This window comes from Mustela nivalis, assembly GCF_964662115.1.
Source record: "Mustela nivalis genome assembly, chromosome: 1".
Classification (NCBI taxonomy): Eukaryota; Metazoa; Chordata; class Mammalia; order Carnivora; family Mustelidae; genus Mustela; species Mustela nivalis.
Genome location: NC_139020.1, coordinates 119388461 through 119407283, shown reverse-complemented (window position 1 = coordinate 119407283; position 18823 = coordinate 119388461). Strand labels below are relative to the sequence as shown.

Below are 18823 nucleotides of genomic sequence, written 5' to 3'. Positions count from 1 at the left end.
GATGTTAATTGGCTTCTAATGAGATCCACGGAGGTACACTCAAATGAATGGTTTGGGGGTGGGGAGTGAGAAGAGAAATACTCAGTCTCTGGGTTTTCTCGCTGCAGACTGTCTCCTGCAGCTCTGCCAAGCCAGAAAGTCTGGGGTACACGGCAGTCCAGTAAAACTGTTGTTAAACTGAGTTGAACCTTTACCTTTAGGCCTCAAAATTTGCACTCCTGGATCTCTGTCAGTGTTTGTCATGTTTGTGGCTGGGCTGTCTTTGGGGAGTTTCCTCAGGGCTTTACATTCACTCACTCCCCGCTAGTGCATCTGTAGTCATTTTCATCGGTGGAAATGCCCACCTGCCATCAGAAGTTATCTGGAACCAGCCCCTGTCTGTGGTGCTATTTCTTTCTTGTCAGTTCCCCTTTCTGCATTTGAGTTCTAGCCTCAGCCCTGACATTATTTCTTTCTCTACAAGGAGTGTTAGGAGGTTTGGGGGAGCTCACAAAGGCTCCTTTTCGTTTGTTCCAAATACCTTGCTTCCGTGTTCCTCGGGAATGCCACTGGGCTTATGCATCTGGTCTCTGGGAGCTGCAGTAGATGGGCATTTGTGACAGGTATGTTCTTATGAAGCTCGTATGCTTGGGAAACGTGGTGTTAGATAAAGCTGTGTCTGGGGCAGAATGCTCAGAGGTGGGGCTGACGACTGGCAAGGGAGTGGGTAAGTAGGTTTGTGGAGCACATGCATAAAACTTGTGAGCATCAGGCTTGGTGTTGAGACTGGCTACATTGGAGGTAGGACATTACAAAAACGTTTCTCTTCCAGCCAGAGAACTTTGTCTGCTTTGGTGAGCTAAGAGACAGGACAGGCAGGAAACAGAAGGGGCCACTTACCAAACGACCAGCAACCACCCCTGGCATCAGGATGCTGGGGGCTCCAGGTAGCTCTGCTGCAGGAGAAGCCATCCAAGGATCCTGGCCCTGCCTGAGACCCTTGTGCTAGTGAGAAGTCCAGAGATCTGGAGCAAAACCCACAGCCTCTGCAGTGGTCTCTGTTTTCTTATTTGGCCTTTCTCTTCCTGTTTCTCACTCTCTCTCTCTTTTTTTCTCCTCTCTTTTCTACATTTCTTCTTTCCCTCTAACTGCCCCATCACAATATTGGCTCCTCTTGGCACTAGAGACCAACAGCTCATTTGAAAAGAAAGTCTTAGGTCAAAAAGAGCCCAGGCAGTGGGCTCGTGTTCTGTATACCATGAACATATTTGCATTTGCAAATAGGCTTAAAATAGTGCCTCCACTAATAGTTATTTAAGGAGAGACAGGTGAAAATAATTTTTGGCCAAGGGAACTTCCCACTCCTCTCAAATGGTAATAACTAAGGAGATGGTCTATTCCTCTGACATGCAAACTCTTGGGACTAAGGCTCTGGACTTAAATGAGTCTAACTATGTGCACAAGTTCATAGTTCTCTATTATTTCATCTATTTGCTGTTGCAGGTACCATTAATGCTATTTACATGAGCTATCTTGTGTATAAGCTTTTATAAATATCTGTTAATTGGTGTGTCCTAAATATATTTATTGAGTGCTTAATGATGTAACAGGTAGTGGGTATTTAACAGGGAGCATAAAAGACATGGTCCTTATATTTTTGAGCATTTTAGCCTAGTGGGAAAACAGTACTAATTAGATAGTCACACTAAAATTATTGTATAGCAACCAAGCTTTGAAGGCAAGGAAATGGCTCCTTGCAATTGCACTAACTGTTTAACTATGTCTTTGAGCTTAATATTTTCATTACTCTAATATTCCTGGATACCAGATATCTCTTCTTGGTGGAGATGAGGATCAGATGTTTTGGAGTTGAGGCTAAGGTGGGAGAGGAAAGAACATAAAAGGTGAAAAGTTAAGCCAAGTCAGATTCTTTGGGAGAAAATCGAGATTCAAATACCAAGTTTCAAAAATTGGAGAGAGGGGTCTCTGACCAGGAGACTAAAGCTGTGAAGAAATAGAGCAAGAACAAAACATGTCTGAAACAAGTAAAGAGGGTGGTGGGAAAGTTCCTGAGTAGTTATCCAGAGTCCAAGCAAGTGTTGACAATTCACCTTTCTTGGTCAGGCAAATAAGGATATTTAGGGGGCAGAACAGAAGGATAGGGCCATAGGCTGGGCACACAATCCTTTAGTTGACCTTTATCCTCATCTCTAACCTCATATACAGACTTGTTTCTGAACAGTAGATCGGAGTATAGTCAGGGTGAGGTTTGGGAAACAGACGCCATTTTGAATATGTATGGAAGAAAAATGTGTTTTCAGCACTTTCCATCTCCCCATCAGAATAGGGAGGTTCCCATTCACTATTCTCCTTCTTTTATTTAAGAGTATGGTTCCTTTCTGAGTTCCTTTTCCCATTTAGATAAATTAACTTGCACTTAACTCTTAATGGCTAAAAACAAAAAATATTGCTCCCTCCTAGCTAGCATTTGTATTTTAATAGGGGCTTTCAAAAATGCCTTTACCCAAGGAATGAGTAATTTGGGAATTCCAAGCACCAGGGTAGGGTTGGTATACAGAATACGGAGAGGGGACGTCCCTCAATTTGTGCTCTTGAAACATTGGCTTTCTCTCTTTGACCATGATTCTGGTTCTGAGAGAACAGGAAGGGGCCCTCTTACTTTTTTATTCCAGCGTTGGCATAAATGCCTTTTAGGGAGTTCTGTGGGTCTTATTTGTGGTAGGTGGAACCCTTGACCAGACGCGCACAGAGTTGCCTGTAAACTTTGCATGATGGTCACCCATAGGCATTTTTTTGACAAAAAAAAAAAAAAAAAAAAAAGATGGTTTCCAAAACCATTGATAATTTGGAAAAGCGATGCACCTTGACTTAGAAAGATCTGATTCTAGATATGACTGAGAACTGGACATCTGTCTTGTACATAAACTTGCTATAAGGAGACTGGAAAAGCTAAATGCTTTCACCATGTTACGCTACTTCTTTTGGGTAAGTGAGGGAATGGACTTCTGATTTTAATACTTAGTTACTTATATCAGGGAATGAATAAAAGCAGCCTTTCCTCCTTATGAGTCTATATAGAAATTTCTTCTTTGCACATATGCATCTTTGATGCTGCTCCCCTCATATCTGTGTGGAAACACCATGCTCCCAAATGGGTGAGGAGAGGGACAGCTAATCAAAGTAAGTCAGTGTTAAGTATGAAAAACTCTCCACAAATGGGGCCCAGAAAGATTTGCTCCAAGAAGAGATTGGAAAACAAGTCTGACATATGATCCAGCCTGAGCTCGAGAGAGAGACATGGCTGCAAGGGGAGCTCAGTTAAGTTCAAGATGGGTGATGCACATTCATAGCCAATCATCATCTCCCGTGTCTGTAAGACACCAAGAAGTGTTCATGTTTTCATCAAGGTGGTATTCATGCTCATCCTCTTTCTTGTCATACCCACTGTCCCTATGCTGGTTCAGCCTCTTCATCTTAGGTCTATGAGACTTTAATCCTGGCTTTCTTGACCACCATAATACCAGCCCTCATCTCCTTCCTCACGTCACTGATAGGCTTATTTTTTTAAACTTCCATTACATAAATTTTCCTGCTCCCAAACCATTAATCTCAAACTCTCAATTTTTTATCACATCAAATACAAACTCATCTGACATTCCAGACTCCATTAAGCTATCCTACTCTACTTACAGAATTTCACTTATTTGTGCAAGTGAAAAAGTACAAAAGCCCTGCAGCATCCACCATGTTAGTCTATTAAACAAGAGTGATTCTTGGCACTCAGTTGTTGAATGAATGAATGAATCAATCAATCTCTCACCCTCATCTTCACTTCCAGTTGATTATAATCCTAAATATTGCTTGAACCTATCCACTTCTACATCTGCTACTACCACTCTAAACCAAGCGGCCATCTTCTTTCATTTACATCAGTACAATCAGTAGCCAACTGATTGGTCTTCTGGCATCTGTTCTGACTTCCCTACCATCCATTTGCTACACAGTAGCCAAGTCATCTTTTCAAAATGCAAAACTCATTATGTCACTCCTCTAATTTCTTCAGTGATTCATGTTGTACTCAGAATAAACACCAAAATCCTTTGCTGACCCCTAAGATAAGCATGGTCTCTTGCCTGCTGACCTCTGCAGGCTTGTCTAGTCATTTAAGCCACACCAACCTTCCCTCATTCTCCCTCTTGCCTCAGTGCCTTTGTACCTGCTGTTCCTTTTGCCTAGAATCCTTCCAAGCCGCTCCACTTCACCTATACAACACTTATTTAATCTTTTCTGTTTACCTATTAATGCCTAACAAACTGTCCCCAAACTTAGCAGCTTAAAACAACTAATATTTACTCTGCCTCACAATGTTGTGGTCCAGAAATTTGGGCAAGCTTTTGAGTGATTTTTCTATTCCTCATGGCATCAACTGAAGTCAGTTGGTGGTTGGTTTTAATCTAGTGAGTGGGCTGCTCTAGAGCTCCACTGTCCAATTCAGTAGTCACTAGCCACATGTGGCTACTCATCACTTGAAATGTAGCTTATCTAAGTGCTATAAGTGTAAAATACCTATAAGATTTTATACAGAAAAAATGTAAAATATCCATGAATAATTTTATATTAATTATATGCTGAGATTATAACATTTTAGATATACTGAATTAAATAAAATATATCACTAAAATTGATTTTTACCTATTTCTTTCTAATTTTTTTAATGTGACTACTCAAAATTCTCAAAATACATATGTGATTCTGTTATATTTCTATTGGAGAGTACTAACCTAGAACAAGGGTCAGCATTTTTTTCTATAACAGGCTGTATCATTCCTAACACTGCTACTCATTTCTACAAGTATAATGGAAAAACAGCCACAGACAATAATTAAATAAATGGGTATAGTTGCATTCCAACAAAACTTTATCTGTAAAAATAGGTGGTGTCCAGATTTGGTCTGTAGGCTGTAGTTCACTGACCTTGGATCTAGAGGATCGAAGATTTTATTCCAGTGTCTGGTGGCTTGGTAGAAATGGCTGGAAGGCAGGCCTCAGCTGGGACTGTTGACTCAAACACCTACACATGGCCTCTTTGACATGGTGGTCTCAGGGTAGTGGGACATCTTTCATGATGTTTCAAAGCCCGAGAAAGAGTATTCCAAGAAAGATAGAAGCTGTCAGCCTTCTTATGATCTACCCTGCCAAGTCCCAAACATCCTTTCTGCTGCATTTTATTGGTTAAACAAGTCCCTAAGGCCAGCCCAGATTTAGGGAGAGGAGTTTAGACTTCACCTCTTCATGGGAGGAATAGCAAAGAATGCATGTCCATCTTTAATTTGTCACATCATTCTTCAAATCTCAGTTTAGACTTGTCCTATACTAGGCAAAGTACCACAAACCTCTCCTTTGCAGCACTTGTCATCATTACAATTTTACACTTAATTGTGTGATTATCTTGTTCCCCAACTAAACTATAAGCAGCCATGTGATGAGGAGCTATTCCTGGTATTTTTCATCATTATATTCCAAGCACTTAGCACAATGTCTGGCTCAATAAATATTTGTTGAATGAGTGAACAATATTAGAGCACAGTTCTTTGCCATTAACGGTACTAATCTCAATCCCACATTTCTCCACATACCTCTCAAGCATATCACAAAACACCCTGTCAGAAGCCTTGTTAAGTCAGACACAGGGACGCCTGGGTGGCTCAGTTGGTTGGACAACTGCTTTCGGCTCAGGTCATGATCCTGGAGTTCTGGAATCAAGTCCCGCATTGGATTCCCATCTCCAAGGAGAGTCTGCTTCTCCCTCTGACCTTCTTCTTGCTAATGCTCTCTCTCACTGTCTCTCTCTCAAATAAATAAAATCTTAAAAAAAAAAAAGTCAGACACATTTCAATCCCAGCAACCTTACTATTTTGCAGTTCAGAAACTTTATATAAAAGGAAATAAACCTACCCTATTCCTCCCAGTACCTCAAAGGTAGTAATAGCTGCTCTAACAGTATAGCTTCAGGTTCTGGTGATCTGAGAAGTAATTCATGCAGCATGTCAAACTAGAGGCAAGCCAAGGCCCCAGGCAGCTTGTGGTCCTCCTGGACCTCACTCACAATGCCAGTCCACAAGCTTGGCTTGTCCAATGACAGGATGAACTGACAGAAGGTCCTGAGCACTAGGCTGAGGCTGACCTAATCCTCCCTCCTCAGAGGCTGTAGCATCATCTTCTGCTTTGCTTAAAGCAAGGACTCTTGTGTGTGCCAGGACAAGGTATGCATTGCCACTTTGCACACTGATCCTAGAGCTTAAATTGTAGTTATATGGGTATACCCTATCTTTCTTTTTAGTACTGAGTCAGGGAGCAAGGCCCATACACCTTTATTTCCCCCACAAGCTCTAGAACAAGCCTGTCACTGAATATATTCAGTAAATGTTTTCATGAGAGACAGTCTCAATGAACAATTTTCCTTAGACACCAGCAAGCTTAGCACCTTTCCTGATACCCTGATCACCACTAATATTCTGGTCAAGTTGTGAAACAGAGAACATTTTTCTCCATTGATCCCCAACTTCTACCTTGAATTCTTCTTTCCCTTCCTATGTCAGCATATCTGCACTCCTGTCCCACCATCTAGCTGGCCACCACCACCCCACATCCCGTCTTCTGCCTGAACTAGATCCCAGATGTTCCTTCAGATCTGAGATACAAAAGATCCTTTGTTTATCCCCTTCTCTTTCCTCCCAAATACATGTACTTCCCTAGAGTTCTTCTAGGTGAGACTTGCTGAAACACACTGAAGTGTGTCTGGAGCTAGGTCCATGCGAGAAAACTGATAACCTGTCCAGGGCTGGAGTGGAGAGATGCATTCTCTGCCTGACACGTAAAGGATGCTCAAGTAATATTTGTGGAATGAATGGAAGCTTAGGATAGAAACTCTCCTGATAGGGAGGGACACTTTGGGTCCTCCTGCCCCCATCACAGCCTGTCTTCCATGAATGTGCACTCTGATCCCAGGAGCTACCCTCACATCTGGCCTTTGGAATGTGCTGCTCCCCCAGTACACTAAGAGTAGGTAGAATCAGAATCCTCTCCCCTTGCTCCCACAGCCCCACTGAAACTGGCTGGAACTGCTCAACTATACCAGTGTTAAAAAGAACACAATGAAGCTGTGTGGGTTTAAACCTCAACTCTATCACTTACTACTGGGTGGCTAGGGCAAGTTCCCTAACCTCTCTGAGGCTCCATTTATTCATCTGCAATGTGGGGAGGGGGTAAGTAATCCCACTTTGCTATGAGGAATAAGACTGTAACTAGTCATTCAGCTGCTTCTCACTCACGGTCCATGATGGGTCAGGCATATATATAGTAAGGAAAAGTGCTGTACAGTAGGAGCTCTTTGGTTTCTGTAGTGAACATTCAGCTACATGGAGGCTACTTGCTTTAAATTATTGTCTAGTTCACCGACCTACAGACCTTATTCTGAACACAGCTGACAGAAATCTCTTCTCAGAGAATCCCCCCCGTAAATTCTTAGGTTCTTTCCTCTCCCATTCCCCTTTTTGCTCCCTCCCTTCAAAAGCCAGTATTTCTACTTCTCAGGCCCTCTGGAGAAAGCAATGACTCGTGGTTGTGGTTGAGAGTTCATTCCTGAGGAAACAGTGACATTTCTGCTCTTCTTCAGAAACAACAACATTGAAGAAACTGGTTCCCTAACCTAAGCCCCCATCCTCACACATATTCCATGGCTAGAGTTGAGAGAAGTTCTTCACATGGCATGTAGAGGAACATGTCAATCTCAAGCATTTTAGCACTGTATTTTATTAGGGTCTCTGACAAATGAAGTATCCAAAGTGCTATCCAGGACAGGACAGGATCCAATCTTCAAATTAATGTTGGTAAAGTTTATTAGAAAGACTCTCTGCTGGGCCAGGATTTTGAGGAGGGATGTGATCTCTGTCCCCAAATTCTTAAAGGACTTTGTCAGAAGTGTATTAAGGTTTCTCTGCATAGCTCCAGAGAATGACACCAGTATTAATGAGAGGAAGTTAAGGAGAGGCCGCTTCTTGCTCAGGGGAAGAGAGAATTTCCAAATAGAGAAGTTAAAATGGTATTGATTTCCTTGTCATACACAGTGCTTCTCCCCAGTGCATGAATTATAGACATAATTTGTCCAAAATACCGTGGGCCATACTGAACCATGTAATAATTTGAATCAAAGGTATTTGTTAAATTTAGAGTGAAATATAATTTGATTTTGTGTCCCTGCTCAATACATTGCCCTGAGGAAAGACAAATCTTTGGTTGGGTCAGGCATGCTGATTTTTGGTTTGTAAACAATGGGAGATTCCTATATTAGATGGGAGTTCAGATTTAAAGGATTCCTAGTTCTCAGATTCTATGACAAACAGGATGCTGGTGGTGATTTAGTATGAGGAAGTCCATAGGAATCAAACAGAGAAATCTCTTTCCAGGCTCTACCATTGAGTGGTGTCAGCTTTGGCCCAAGAGTTAAAGCCCAAGCTCTGTAACCTACTGAAATTGTTGGGAGAGAGAAAAGAGAGTAATCAGGAGCAAGTGTGAGTTTCATATACTGAATACCCACTGTATTCTTTAGTAACTGAATATATGTGTAACTCATAGTCACAAAGCACTACCTTTCTAACTAGTTACTAATGAACACTATTTTTTAAAAATATTAAAGAGCTCCTGCAAGTTAAGAAAAATTTATAAAAAACCCAAAGTCTCTAATTAAAAGTAGGTAGAAGAAATGTATGCACAGTACATGGAACAAGAAACATTATCTCTTGGGGCATGGGTGGCTCAGTCAGTTGGGCGTCCAGCTTTTGATTTCATCTTGGGTCATGATCTCAGGGTTGTGAGATCAAGCCTGCATCCAGCTCCATCCTGGGCTTGGAGCCCACCTGGGATTCTCTCTCACCCTCTCCCTCTGCCACTCCCCCCATCTCTATCTCCCTCTCTCTAAAAAGAAAGAAAGAAAGAAAGAAAGAAAGGCAGGCTATCTCTAATACATTTGAAAAGATGTTCAAAGTCATAATAAAGGAAATTAATTTTAAAATTACAGTAAGCACCACCTCACATCCATTAGGATGGATACCATAAGGAAACAAAAATAACAGGTGTTGACAAAAATGTGGAGAAATTGCAACAGGGCAATTCTGCACTGTTAATGGGAATATAACATTATGCAGCTGCTGTGGAAAACAGAATGTCAGTTCCTCAAAAATTAAAAATAGAATTGCCATATGATCCAGTAATTCCACTTCTGACTATACGCCCAAAAGAAATGAAAGCAAGGCCTCAAAGAGATATTTGTACATCCATGTTCACAACAGCGTTATTCACAATAGCCAAAAGGTGGAAGCAACTCAAATATCCATCAACAGATAAATGGATATACAAAGTGGGGTATACATGCAGTGCAGATATTATTCAGCTTTAAAAATGAAAAAAATTTTGACATATGCTACAACATGGATGAACCTCAAATAAATTATGCTAAGTGAAATTAGCCAATCACAAAAAGACAAACACTGTACGATTCCAGTTAGGTAGCTAGAGTAGTTAAATTCATGGAGACAGATGATGGAATGGTGGTTTCCAGGGCCTGGGTGGAGGAGAGAACAGGGAGTCAGTGCTTAGTAAAGTAAGGAGTTTCAGTTTTGCAAGATGAAGAGTTCTAGAGATGGATAGTGGTGATGGTTGCACAACATTGTGCTTAACACCACTGTACACATAAAAAAAGAGTAAATGATAAATTTTATATTATGTGCATTTTACTACAATGAAAAATAATTTTTAAAAATGACAATGAGATGTCATTTTAACTCTCCCTTTTGGTAAAGATCACAGGATAGAAACCATGCTCTGTGAAAATAGGTATGCTTTTTTGTTGTGGGGGAGCATAAATATTTAATTTTAGGGGAGAACAATTTTTCAGTGTCTTTGAAGATTAAAATTACATTTACCCTTTGACCCTTTGGTCAAACCATTTCTACTTCAAGGAAGATAGCTTACTCCCACATACGTGTTTTGGCATATGATCAAGGTTTTTCATTGCAGCAGAATACTGCAAAAACCTAAATGTCCCTTGATAGAGGCTGGTAAAATAAATTATTGTCACTCAATAGAATATAACAGAATATGTAACTGTTAGAATGAAGATGTAGTTAATACAGAATCTCTAAAGTAGTGGCCAGTGTGCAAAATTGTGTATAAAGTGATATTGTTTGTGTTTAAAAATAAAATGAAAAAAGAATATGGGTCGATGTTTTCATTTTGTTTTGCCTAAAATAACTGCAAGTAGAGGCATGAAGCTGTTAACAGGTAACAGTGGTCTCTCCAGTCATGTCTGTGGGAGAAAACTTGATAGCTAGCGGACAAGATTAGGAGAAAAACTTGGTTTCCACTATTTATCCCCTGTACTTTTAAAATTTAATACTATGTGCAAGTATGATCTAATCAAAATTTTTAAACTAAAAAGATAGGTTATAGTCTAGAAGGGAAGAAACTTAGCAGACAATTTTAGCCCAAAGCCCCATGCTGAGTGCTATGAGAGCAGAGAGGAAGGGTATCTAGCATAACCCAAAGGGACCAGGAATGGCTTCTAGCCACACCACCCCCAAGGATGAAATTTCTGCTATTGGATCACAAAGAGTTTTGCATCTTCTCCTGAACATTGGTTTGTTTTATCCTAATGGATAGATCTGTAAATTTACTGATTAGGTTTTCATTTTCACATCGGCTGTTAAAAGGATATAGGCCAAACTTGTGACCTGAACCATACAGGGTAGGCAGATTTCTAAATGGTAAACATTTAGCACTGGACTTGTACCAGGCTCCATTTTATATACTTGCACTTGGTTGGCTTTTTAGCTATTTCTAGTTTTGGTCATTCTCCACTATTCTGGGCTATACCGTAAGCCGCTCTGCAGCCTTTTTGGTCTAAGTTGGAATAAGTGGGTGAGTGAAGAGGAAAGGAGGGAGGGAGAGGAAGAAAGAGAGGTTAGAAGTTATAAAGCAATGCGTGCTGTTTTCCTTGGCTTATCATGTTCTCAAAGTGGGGTCCTTAGGCCAGCAGCACAGTATCACCTGTGAGTTTCTTGATGTGGCTTTCACGGAGCCTACTAAATCAGAATCTCCGTGGACAAGACCCAGATAACGGCTTTAATATGATCTTCCAGATCATTCTTATGCACAGTAAAGTTTGAGAATCACAGGGAAACCAAAGGCAAGTCAATTTCTAAACATAAATACACTTCATTTGTCCCATCATAGCCATTGTCTTGGTCAAGGTAAGTAATGCTAGCTATTCCCATAAACAATCCCCCAAGTTTCATTAGCTTGACACAATCGAAGTTTATGTTTTGCTCATGTCACAGTCCAGTATGGATCGCTTTAGGGTAGAAAGAGCTGCTTTATCAATTTGTTCACTGATCCAGCTTCCTTTAATAGTGAGGCTTTGCCATCTTCTAGGACCTTGGACTCTGAATTCTCTGCATCAAGAAGGCAGGAAAAGGAGGAAAGAGAGAGATGCTTTAGTGGCAGGTCTGGAAATAACATCTTTCTTTTCTGCCCACAATTCCATTGGCCAGAACCTAATCACATGACCCATCGAACCTTAGGGAGCCTGGGATGTAGGGCTTATCTGCTACACGCATGGGCCCAAGCAAACCCCAGGCTCCACTTGTCATGTTTTGGTTTTTAGTCATTTTCTAATCAAGTTCTATCTTTTCTTTTTTTTAATTCTAGCACTATGGGACTGAGTAACACTCTCCTTGTGATGGCCCTCCTGCTCTATGGTAAGAACCTTTTGGCTTTTTAAAGTCCTAGAATCCTACTATGTCTTCTGATGAACTGGCCACTGCAAGACTGGGCCTGAGACTAGGTGGGTTTTACTTCTTTCTATCCAGTGTTGCATAAAACCACATGGGGAAAAAAAAGAAAAAGAAAAAAAACTTTCCTGGAGAAGAAAGAGGCATCATGTTATAGGAGGTCTAGCCTGGGATGGTGCCCCACCCTCTGTCCTCTTCCTCCCATGGTACTGGATGCACAAAGTAGGGTAGACTGGCCTATCCAGCAGCACCCAGGGAATTAGGGAAAGACCCCTGCTCCGACACCCCCAAGGCTTAACTCTTTTGCTCCATAGATATTTCCTTCTGGTCTTCTCTATTCCCATTCCTGGCATTCTCAGGGTTTTAGAAAACAGTCAATGGGCTTCTAAAAGCCTTCTATTAGGGAATATTGGTTTCCATGTTCCCTGCCTTCCCTCTCCTCCTCCACAGCCTGCTCTACCAGTTGATGCCCATAGATCACAGTGGCCCCTGCTTACTGGGAGGACCCAGAAGCCCAGCTCTGCTACTCCCTACTTCAGTGACCTTCAGCTAGTTAACAGCAACTGAGTCACCATGAAGTAAATGAAGCTGATCTTCAGGGTTTCTCACTTATACAAGCCTTTCGCAAAGTCCCCTCCAAGCTTCTGTTAGGGGCCCTAGCAGTGTGGTCACATATCTTATTCTTTGGTATAATCTTCATAAGTATGGTATTTTAACCACAATAGTTAAGACCACTGTCTCTTTCCACTGCGACTTTTCCCTCCATCATGTTCTCCTTCTGTTGGCTGGCAGTGTAGTGGCCATAGGCATTTTGTACATGAAATCTATATTCTGTCTCTTCAAGAGCACTCCCCCCTCCCTCCCTCAAAGAAGAAGTTTTAGAAGAGTCGGCCTCACAAGACTCAGATCTTCCCTGTTTGCTGCTCCTCTCTGAGTTTCAGTTTCTTCATCTATAACCTGGGGTTGGCTGAGGTTCCTGCTACACATCCTGTGACTGGGCGACTTCAGTTTCTCCTCTCCCGCTGCCCCTTCCTGCGGCACATCTTCCCCACCCTCTGTACTGAGAGAGAAGCCATCCCAGTCTTGATGTGGGGCACAGTGGCGGGGGTGAGGGGAGGGTGGTGAGCTGAGCCTGAGCTTGGCCACAGCAGCAGGCAGCTGCCCTTAACTAACTGGTCTGCCCATGAGTTCACATCCTCCTGACGGCTCTGCACCAGGCCCTTGGCCGATGTCCTCCTGCCTGCTGTGTGTGGCAAGGAGTCAAGACTTTAGGGAGAGATGCTCCCTCAGAGTGATGCTTGCTGGGATGGGCCTTTTGGGATTTCTGTGTTCTGCTTAACCCCTTGGAAACTGTTGAGTCCATGGGTGGGAGGTCTCTATATGTGCTAACTGACCACTCCAGTACTATAGGTCAGAATAGAACCTTCTACTTCCCAGGGCCTGCTAACTGTGAGGAAGGGCACAAGACAAGGCTCTGGAGAACATTATCCAACAGAAAGCCCTTCCCATCCACTTCTTATTCTATTTACTTGACAAATACTTAGATGTAGCAGTTACTTTGTGCCAGGTACTGTTCTAAGAGTTTTATAAATGATAACTTATTTAAAAATCACAGTAAATTGCATATAGATGTGGAAGCTAAAGCCCAGAGAGGTTAAGTAATTTGTCTAAGATCAACATAGGTAAGGAGTGGCAAGGCTTGGATTCGCTCCACACGTATAGATTCAGCATCTGCTCACTTAACCTTGACATTATACTGCTTCTTCCAACTCTTTCCCATGAACTATTCATAATTGGTAGGATTTGTTCCGTGGAGACCCAAACAGCTTTAGTGGATAATGTCACTTATCCCTCAGCCAAGTTCACAAGCTCCTCAGGAGCACGTCCATCACCTTCCCTGCAGTCAACACATCATCTGTCCCTAATGCTTGGGCCCCAAATTTCTCATTGCAGTGACCAGCCTAGCTCTTATGACCTGGGAAAAAATGAAGAAAAAGGGCCTAGAAGCAAATTTTTAGAAAAGTTTGATGCCATTTCCCCACAAACTTTCTGACTTTGCACACTGAAAGTGAGAATAAAGCTGAGAAGCCCTATCAAAACTGAGTCCAGATGTCACTTTTGCCCTTGCCTTGCTTTTGAAGTTTCAAAGTATACTGCTTGGATACTTCTTAGCCTCAGAAAAGAGAATTACCAATATCGAAACCCTAAAAGTAACCTCGCCAAATGGTAACTGCTTAAGATTTATGGCCGTAAAAGAATCAGTGATTATATATTTGGCAGTATAAATTTCAATGCTGAGATAGGAAATGGTGACACCAGATCAGAATATCACATTGCCAATATTTCACATGCTATTAAAAACAGCAACAAGAAAAACAAAACAAAACAAAACAAAAAAACCCCAGATACCATTATTTTTTAAAGAAAGAAAAAAAGTCAACTTCAATTTTATCTTTCTTCTCAGGATGCATCTCTGTGTACTGGGCTGGTGAGCACTGACCTGGCCACAGGCAGGCATTCAAGGGAAAAAAGGAGATGCAATTGGCCAGGTTAATCCACAGCAAAAATGTAGGGTTGAATAATTTATTTGATGGCGGAGGGAAAACAGTGCAGCAAAATAATTCTGTTTTTCCTCTCTCCCATATGTCCTCCCCTAGTCAGGGAAATTAGACAGAGTTGCTGCCCCTGCCCTTGCAGTGAAAACTAGATGAAAGTTTAAGAAAACTAGATGAAAAGGGCAGGAGGGCTTTGCAGAATTAGGTTACAATTTGTGCTTTGTATTTACAAAGATAAAGGAATTTCTAAGTGCAACTTGCAAGGCACCTTTAAATCTCAAGTTCTGTTTGCTGCTAGCCCAGCACCTCTGTAACTCTTTACGCTGGGGCCAGAGTGGTATTTGGAAAATCACTAGTTCACAGGTCAGAAGGAAATTTCTTCCCATTTTGACTTTTGATGGTGGCTCTCTTACTGGCTGGGGTTTCTCCGGGTCATAGTGCTTCCCATTTCTCTTGAACAAAACCTCAGGTTCAAGGAATGTACCCGGAGTATGGTGGAAAATCTTTATTCACTTTAAAATGTACACAAAATTAGCTTAAGCCCTCATCCCACATCATATGGAAATGTCCACTGTTCCCCCAATCTCAGATTCTTGCAGGTTCCCAATGGATGACTGCATGGGAATTATGTGTATATGGTTACGTTTACTTCTGTTTCCTGCTACTGTTGATAGTGGTCACTAAAATTACCACCTGGAGGTGAACAGATTATTCATACTTAATTCCAAAATTTCCAAAGAATTGTCATGAAGCCTAATAGTTCTCATATTGGAGTCACTCCTTCATGGTAAGCTACTGTTTCAGGGTCTTTTGAAATATATTATGCTACCCAGTAGGGAGTATCTTACCCCCAATGTAATTAATCATTCCAGTAGTGTGCTCAGTAAGTTTCAAAGAGTATGGGCTGTCAGTCATGATAATTTAGAGGAAGATAGTCACTGAATAGGGTAAGTATAGGGTTGTTTGAAAACAAGAATGAAAGTGGGAACAGAGACTTTTTCTAGGTGTGAATTTATTTTCATTTATCTTGCTTGGTACTTAGAATGAATGCACTTTTGATCTGAGGACCCATGTCCTGCTCCATTTGAATAGGGAATAGGGAGGCTGCAATGGTAGTAGATAGACTCCTTCAGAAAGGAGCAGGAGTTTGACAGACTGTGGTTTGTTTTTCCTTTGTGAGAGATCCTAATACCATTTCCAGAATATGTAACTCTGGATTTTGCCCCCCACCCTCCACACTGGGACTGTTGAGATTTACGGAAACAAAAACAAACACTTGTAGGCCTTATTCTATAAACAAGATTTTATCGCTAGAGCTGATCAATTCCATGGAGGTGACCCGTCTTATATTGCCAGGCCACTGGGCCAAGTTCCGGGCCTCAAAGCTGTGAAAATAATTTTAACCCGCCTGAGAGTATTTACCCATTCTTGGTTTCATTTTCACTTTCTTTCATTTCTTCATCTTACAGATGTCTCTATTAAAAACTATGCAACTCTTTTCTCCATTTATTTATTTATTTATTTAAATTTTTAAATTTTTGAATTTTTCATTATTTCAGTTAGCCAGCATATGGTACATCATAAGTTTTTGTTGTAGTGTTCAACAATCCATTAATTGCTTATTATACCCAGTGCTCATCACCACACACACCCTCCTTAATACCCATCACCTGGTCACCTTTCTCCCTTTAAAAATCACTTTTCTGGCTCTTTCTATAAAACAACAGACAAGAGAGTAAAAATAGTTATATATCGTTATGATCACAATATATATGCAAATCTCTAATATGTTTTACTCAATGTTCTTTCATACATACTTTCTAAAGTTTCTAAATTTTTCTCATTTTTATAATTTTTGAAATTGTATTAGTCCATTGAATTGAAAATACAATTTGCTTTATTTTGTGTGTGTGCACATGTATATTTTATTCATTTAGAAGTTATGGCCCCACTGACTTCTTTGGTTGCTAAAGAGCTTTCAGTCTAATTGTCATTGTTTTATAGGTATTCTTTCTCTAGTTTTTAAAGAATGGGCTTGTAAGTTTGAAAAAATATTTTATGCTTAATGTTTAGCAGCTTTACCACAATATTTCTAGGTGTGGATTTATTTTCATATATCTTGCTTGGTACTTAGAATGCCCTTTTGATCTAAAGACTCATGTCCTGCTCAATATGAAAATTTACAGTCTTATCTCTTCAACCATTGTTTATCTACCATTCCCTCCATCCTCTTTTCAAGAAACTCTAGAGCTTCTCAGACTAACTGTTCATGACTCTTATTAATCTGTTGTTCCACATTATTACTTCTTTCTCTCTGTGTACAGCATGCCAACCAAGGATCCGATGGATCAGCATAGATAGAGGGGGTGCTTCTCATTGTTGAGGGAGCCCAAAGCAAAAGATTCCAGCAGTGTATGGACCCTGGGGCAGGCGTAGGGAAGAAAGATGAGGGCAAGTGTCGGGGTGGACATAATGAGTCATCATGAAGAAAGTGTCTTCAAGGCTCTCCCTCCTCCCCAGTATAAGGAGCCCTCAGCAGAGGCACTTGAAGCAGACCTCTACTTGAGGCCTCAGATAAAGAAATCTAGGAATAAAGGTGCCTGGGCTATGAATGTAAATATGTGAATTAGCATGACTAGCCACAGATCTTGAGTTTTGACTCCAACTCCCATTAGACACTGCTGTGCATGACCTGTGCACTAAATCTGGTGTGGGGAGGACAGTTTTCCCCCATGAAGCCTGCCAGGTAGAACCTTTGTAATTGCCTAGGGTCAGAACTAAAAAAATTAACACGGGTTTTTAACTAGAAGTTAGATTACTCAGGAGAAACAGACAGTAACCAACATACCACATCATGTCAGGTCATAATAAGTACTCTGATAAAAAATAATTCAATGTAAGGAATAAGGAGTGACAAGGATGTTATCTTCAATAGGATGGTCAGAGAACTCTTTGAGTGGGTAGCATTTTATGAAAGACCTATATGAAATGGAGAAATAACTATGAGATTGTATGGAGGAAGGGTCTTCTAGGCAGAGGGATTAATATGAGAAAAGGCCTTGGGATAGAGTGTGCCTGCCTTTGGGAGGAATAACAAGGAAGCCAGTGTGGCTGGAGCTGAGCGAGGGAAAGGGCTTTGGAAGGTACCAGGGATCAGATTACATGAAACCTTGTAGGCCAGGAAAGGATTTTTGGATTTAGTTCTCAGTGTGATGGGAAAGGATTTGGATTTAATTTTCATTGTGGTGGGAGGTCATCAGGACCTTCTGAACAGGAGAATTATGTCATCTAAAGGATGATTTTGGCTTGAGGAACTAGACTTGGGGGCAAGGATGAAAGTGGACAATTAAGAAGCAATTGCAATTATCCAATCAAGCAGTAATGGGGGTTTGGTCAAGGTTACTATCTGCAGACCCAGTGAAAAATATCCCAATTCATAATCAGTCTCAGTGAGGCAAAAGAATTGATGGAGTGGTGGTATTAATTAAGGAGGAATTAAATAAAAAGATGGGAGGTGGTCGTCATAAGGTGAGGTGCTTAATATTGAGAGTTTTCAGGAGATAGAGAGGGAGCACTTTGGTCTTGGGTCTGGTCCAAGGAAAAAATGACTGGGACAGAGTGGACAACAAGACTATTGGAGAGGAATAGGACAAGAAAGTGAGAGGCTCGGTACTGTGTGCATGAGGCTGAAATCACCTGGGCAGGGGCAGTGAAGGAGAAGGCAGGAGAAGTTGGCTGCAGCATGCCAGGTACTCAGATCTTCTGTGAATAAGGGGCACCTAGGAGGAAGATGAACAATAGCAACCATGAGGGGCTGCGGGTAGTATGGCCTGATGACTTCTGCCTTGAAGGAGCTGGGTTGTTGTTGTTGTTTTTTTAACATATACTGATGTGTTTTCCATTTTATATTATATGATGGTTCATAAATTTTAATAGATCATATTTTATAAAACAGTATTTTTTATAATTTTATAAAATATATATAGATATTGTGTATAATATGTGAATATATATATATATATATATTATCTGTATGTTTATGTAGATAATAGGATACATGGTAAACTTGAAAGCAAAGCTTGTTTTAATAGAAATATCATGTAGGCCATGAAATCTCCTGAAGAACCATCCCTGTTCTAGAACACAGGATCTCTCTTTAGTTTACTGTTAACGAAAAAAATACTGGATGCCTCTTGTTAAAGCACAGTAAAGAAGACTTTATCTAAGGGGTGGGAGTGCTATTGAGATAAGCATACGGACCACTGCAAAGGGATTTTACAATGACGGAGAGATATTTGGCTCAACTTCAAATATAGCATGGGCAGGTGGGAATTTATAACCAAGAAGAAAGGTGGGACAGGGTGGGGGGTGGTCAATGGTTGGAAAATTACTAAGGGGAAATAAGGATAAGGAGGGATTCTG

At 41.0% G+C, this 18823-nt stretch overlaps 1 protein-coding gene across 10 annotated transcripts in view; it reads left to right on the top strand.

Moving 5' to 3' along the window:
- CD86 (CD86 molecule) overlaps positions 1 to 18823 on the top strand; it is a 66835-nt gene that overhangs the window by 23430 nt on the left and 24582 nt on the right. For 5 of the 10 annotated variants that reach the window (XM_082740700.1, XM_082740695.1, XM_082740697.1 and 2 more), the window contains exon 2: positions 11764 to 11813. In XM_082740700.1, coding sequence (XP_082596826.1) covers positions 11764 to 11813 — 50 coding nt within the window. Of the gene's footprint in view, positions 1 to 381; positions 603 to 11763; positions 11900 to 18823 lie in introns of those variants that run through there. The other 5 variants (XM_082740699.1, XM_082740694.1, XM_082740698.1 and 2 more) reach the window with 3 other exon arrangements.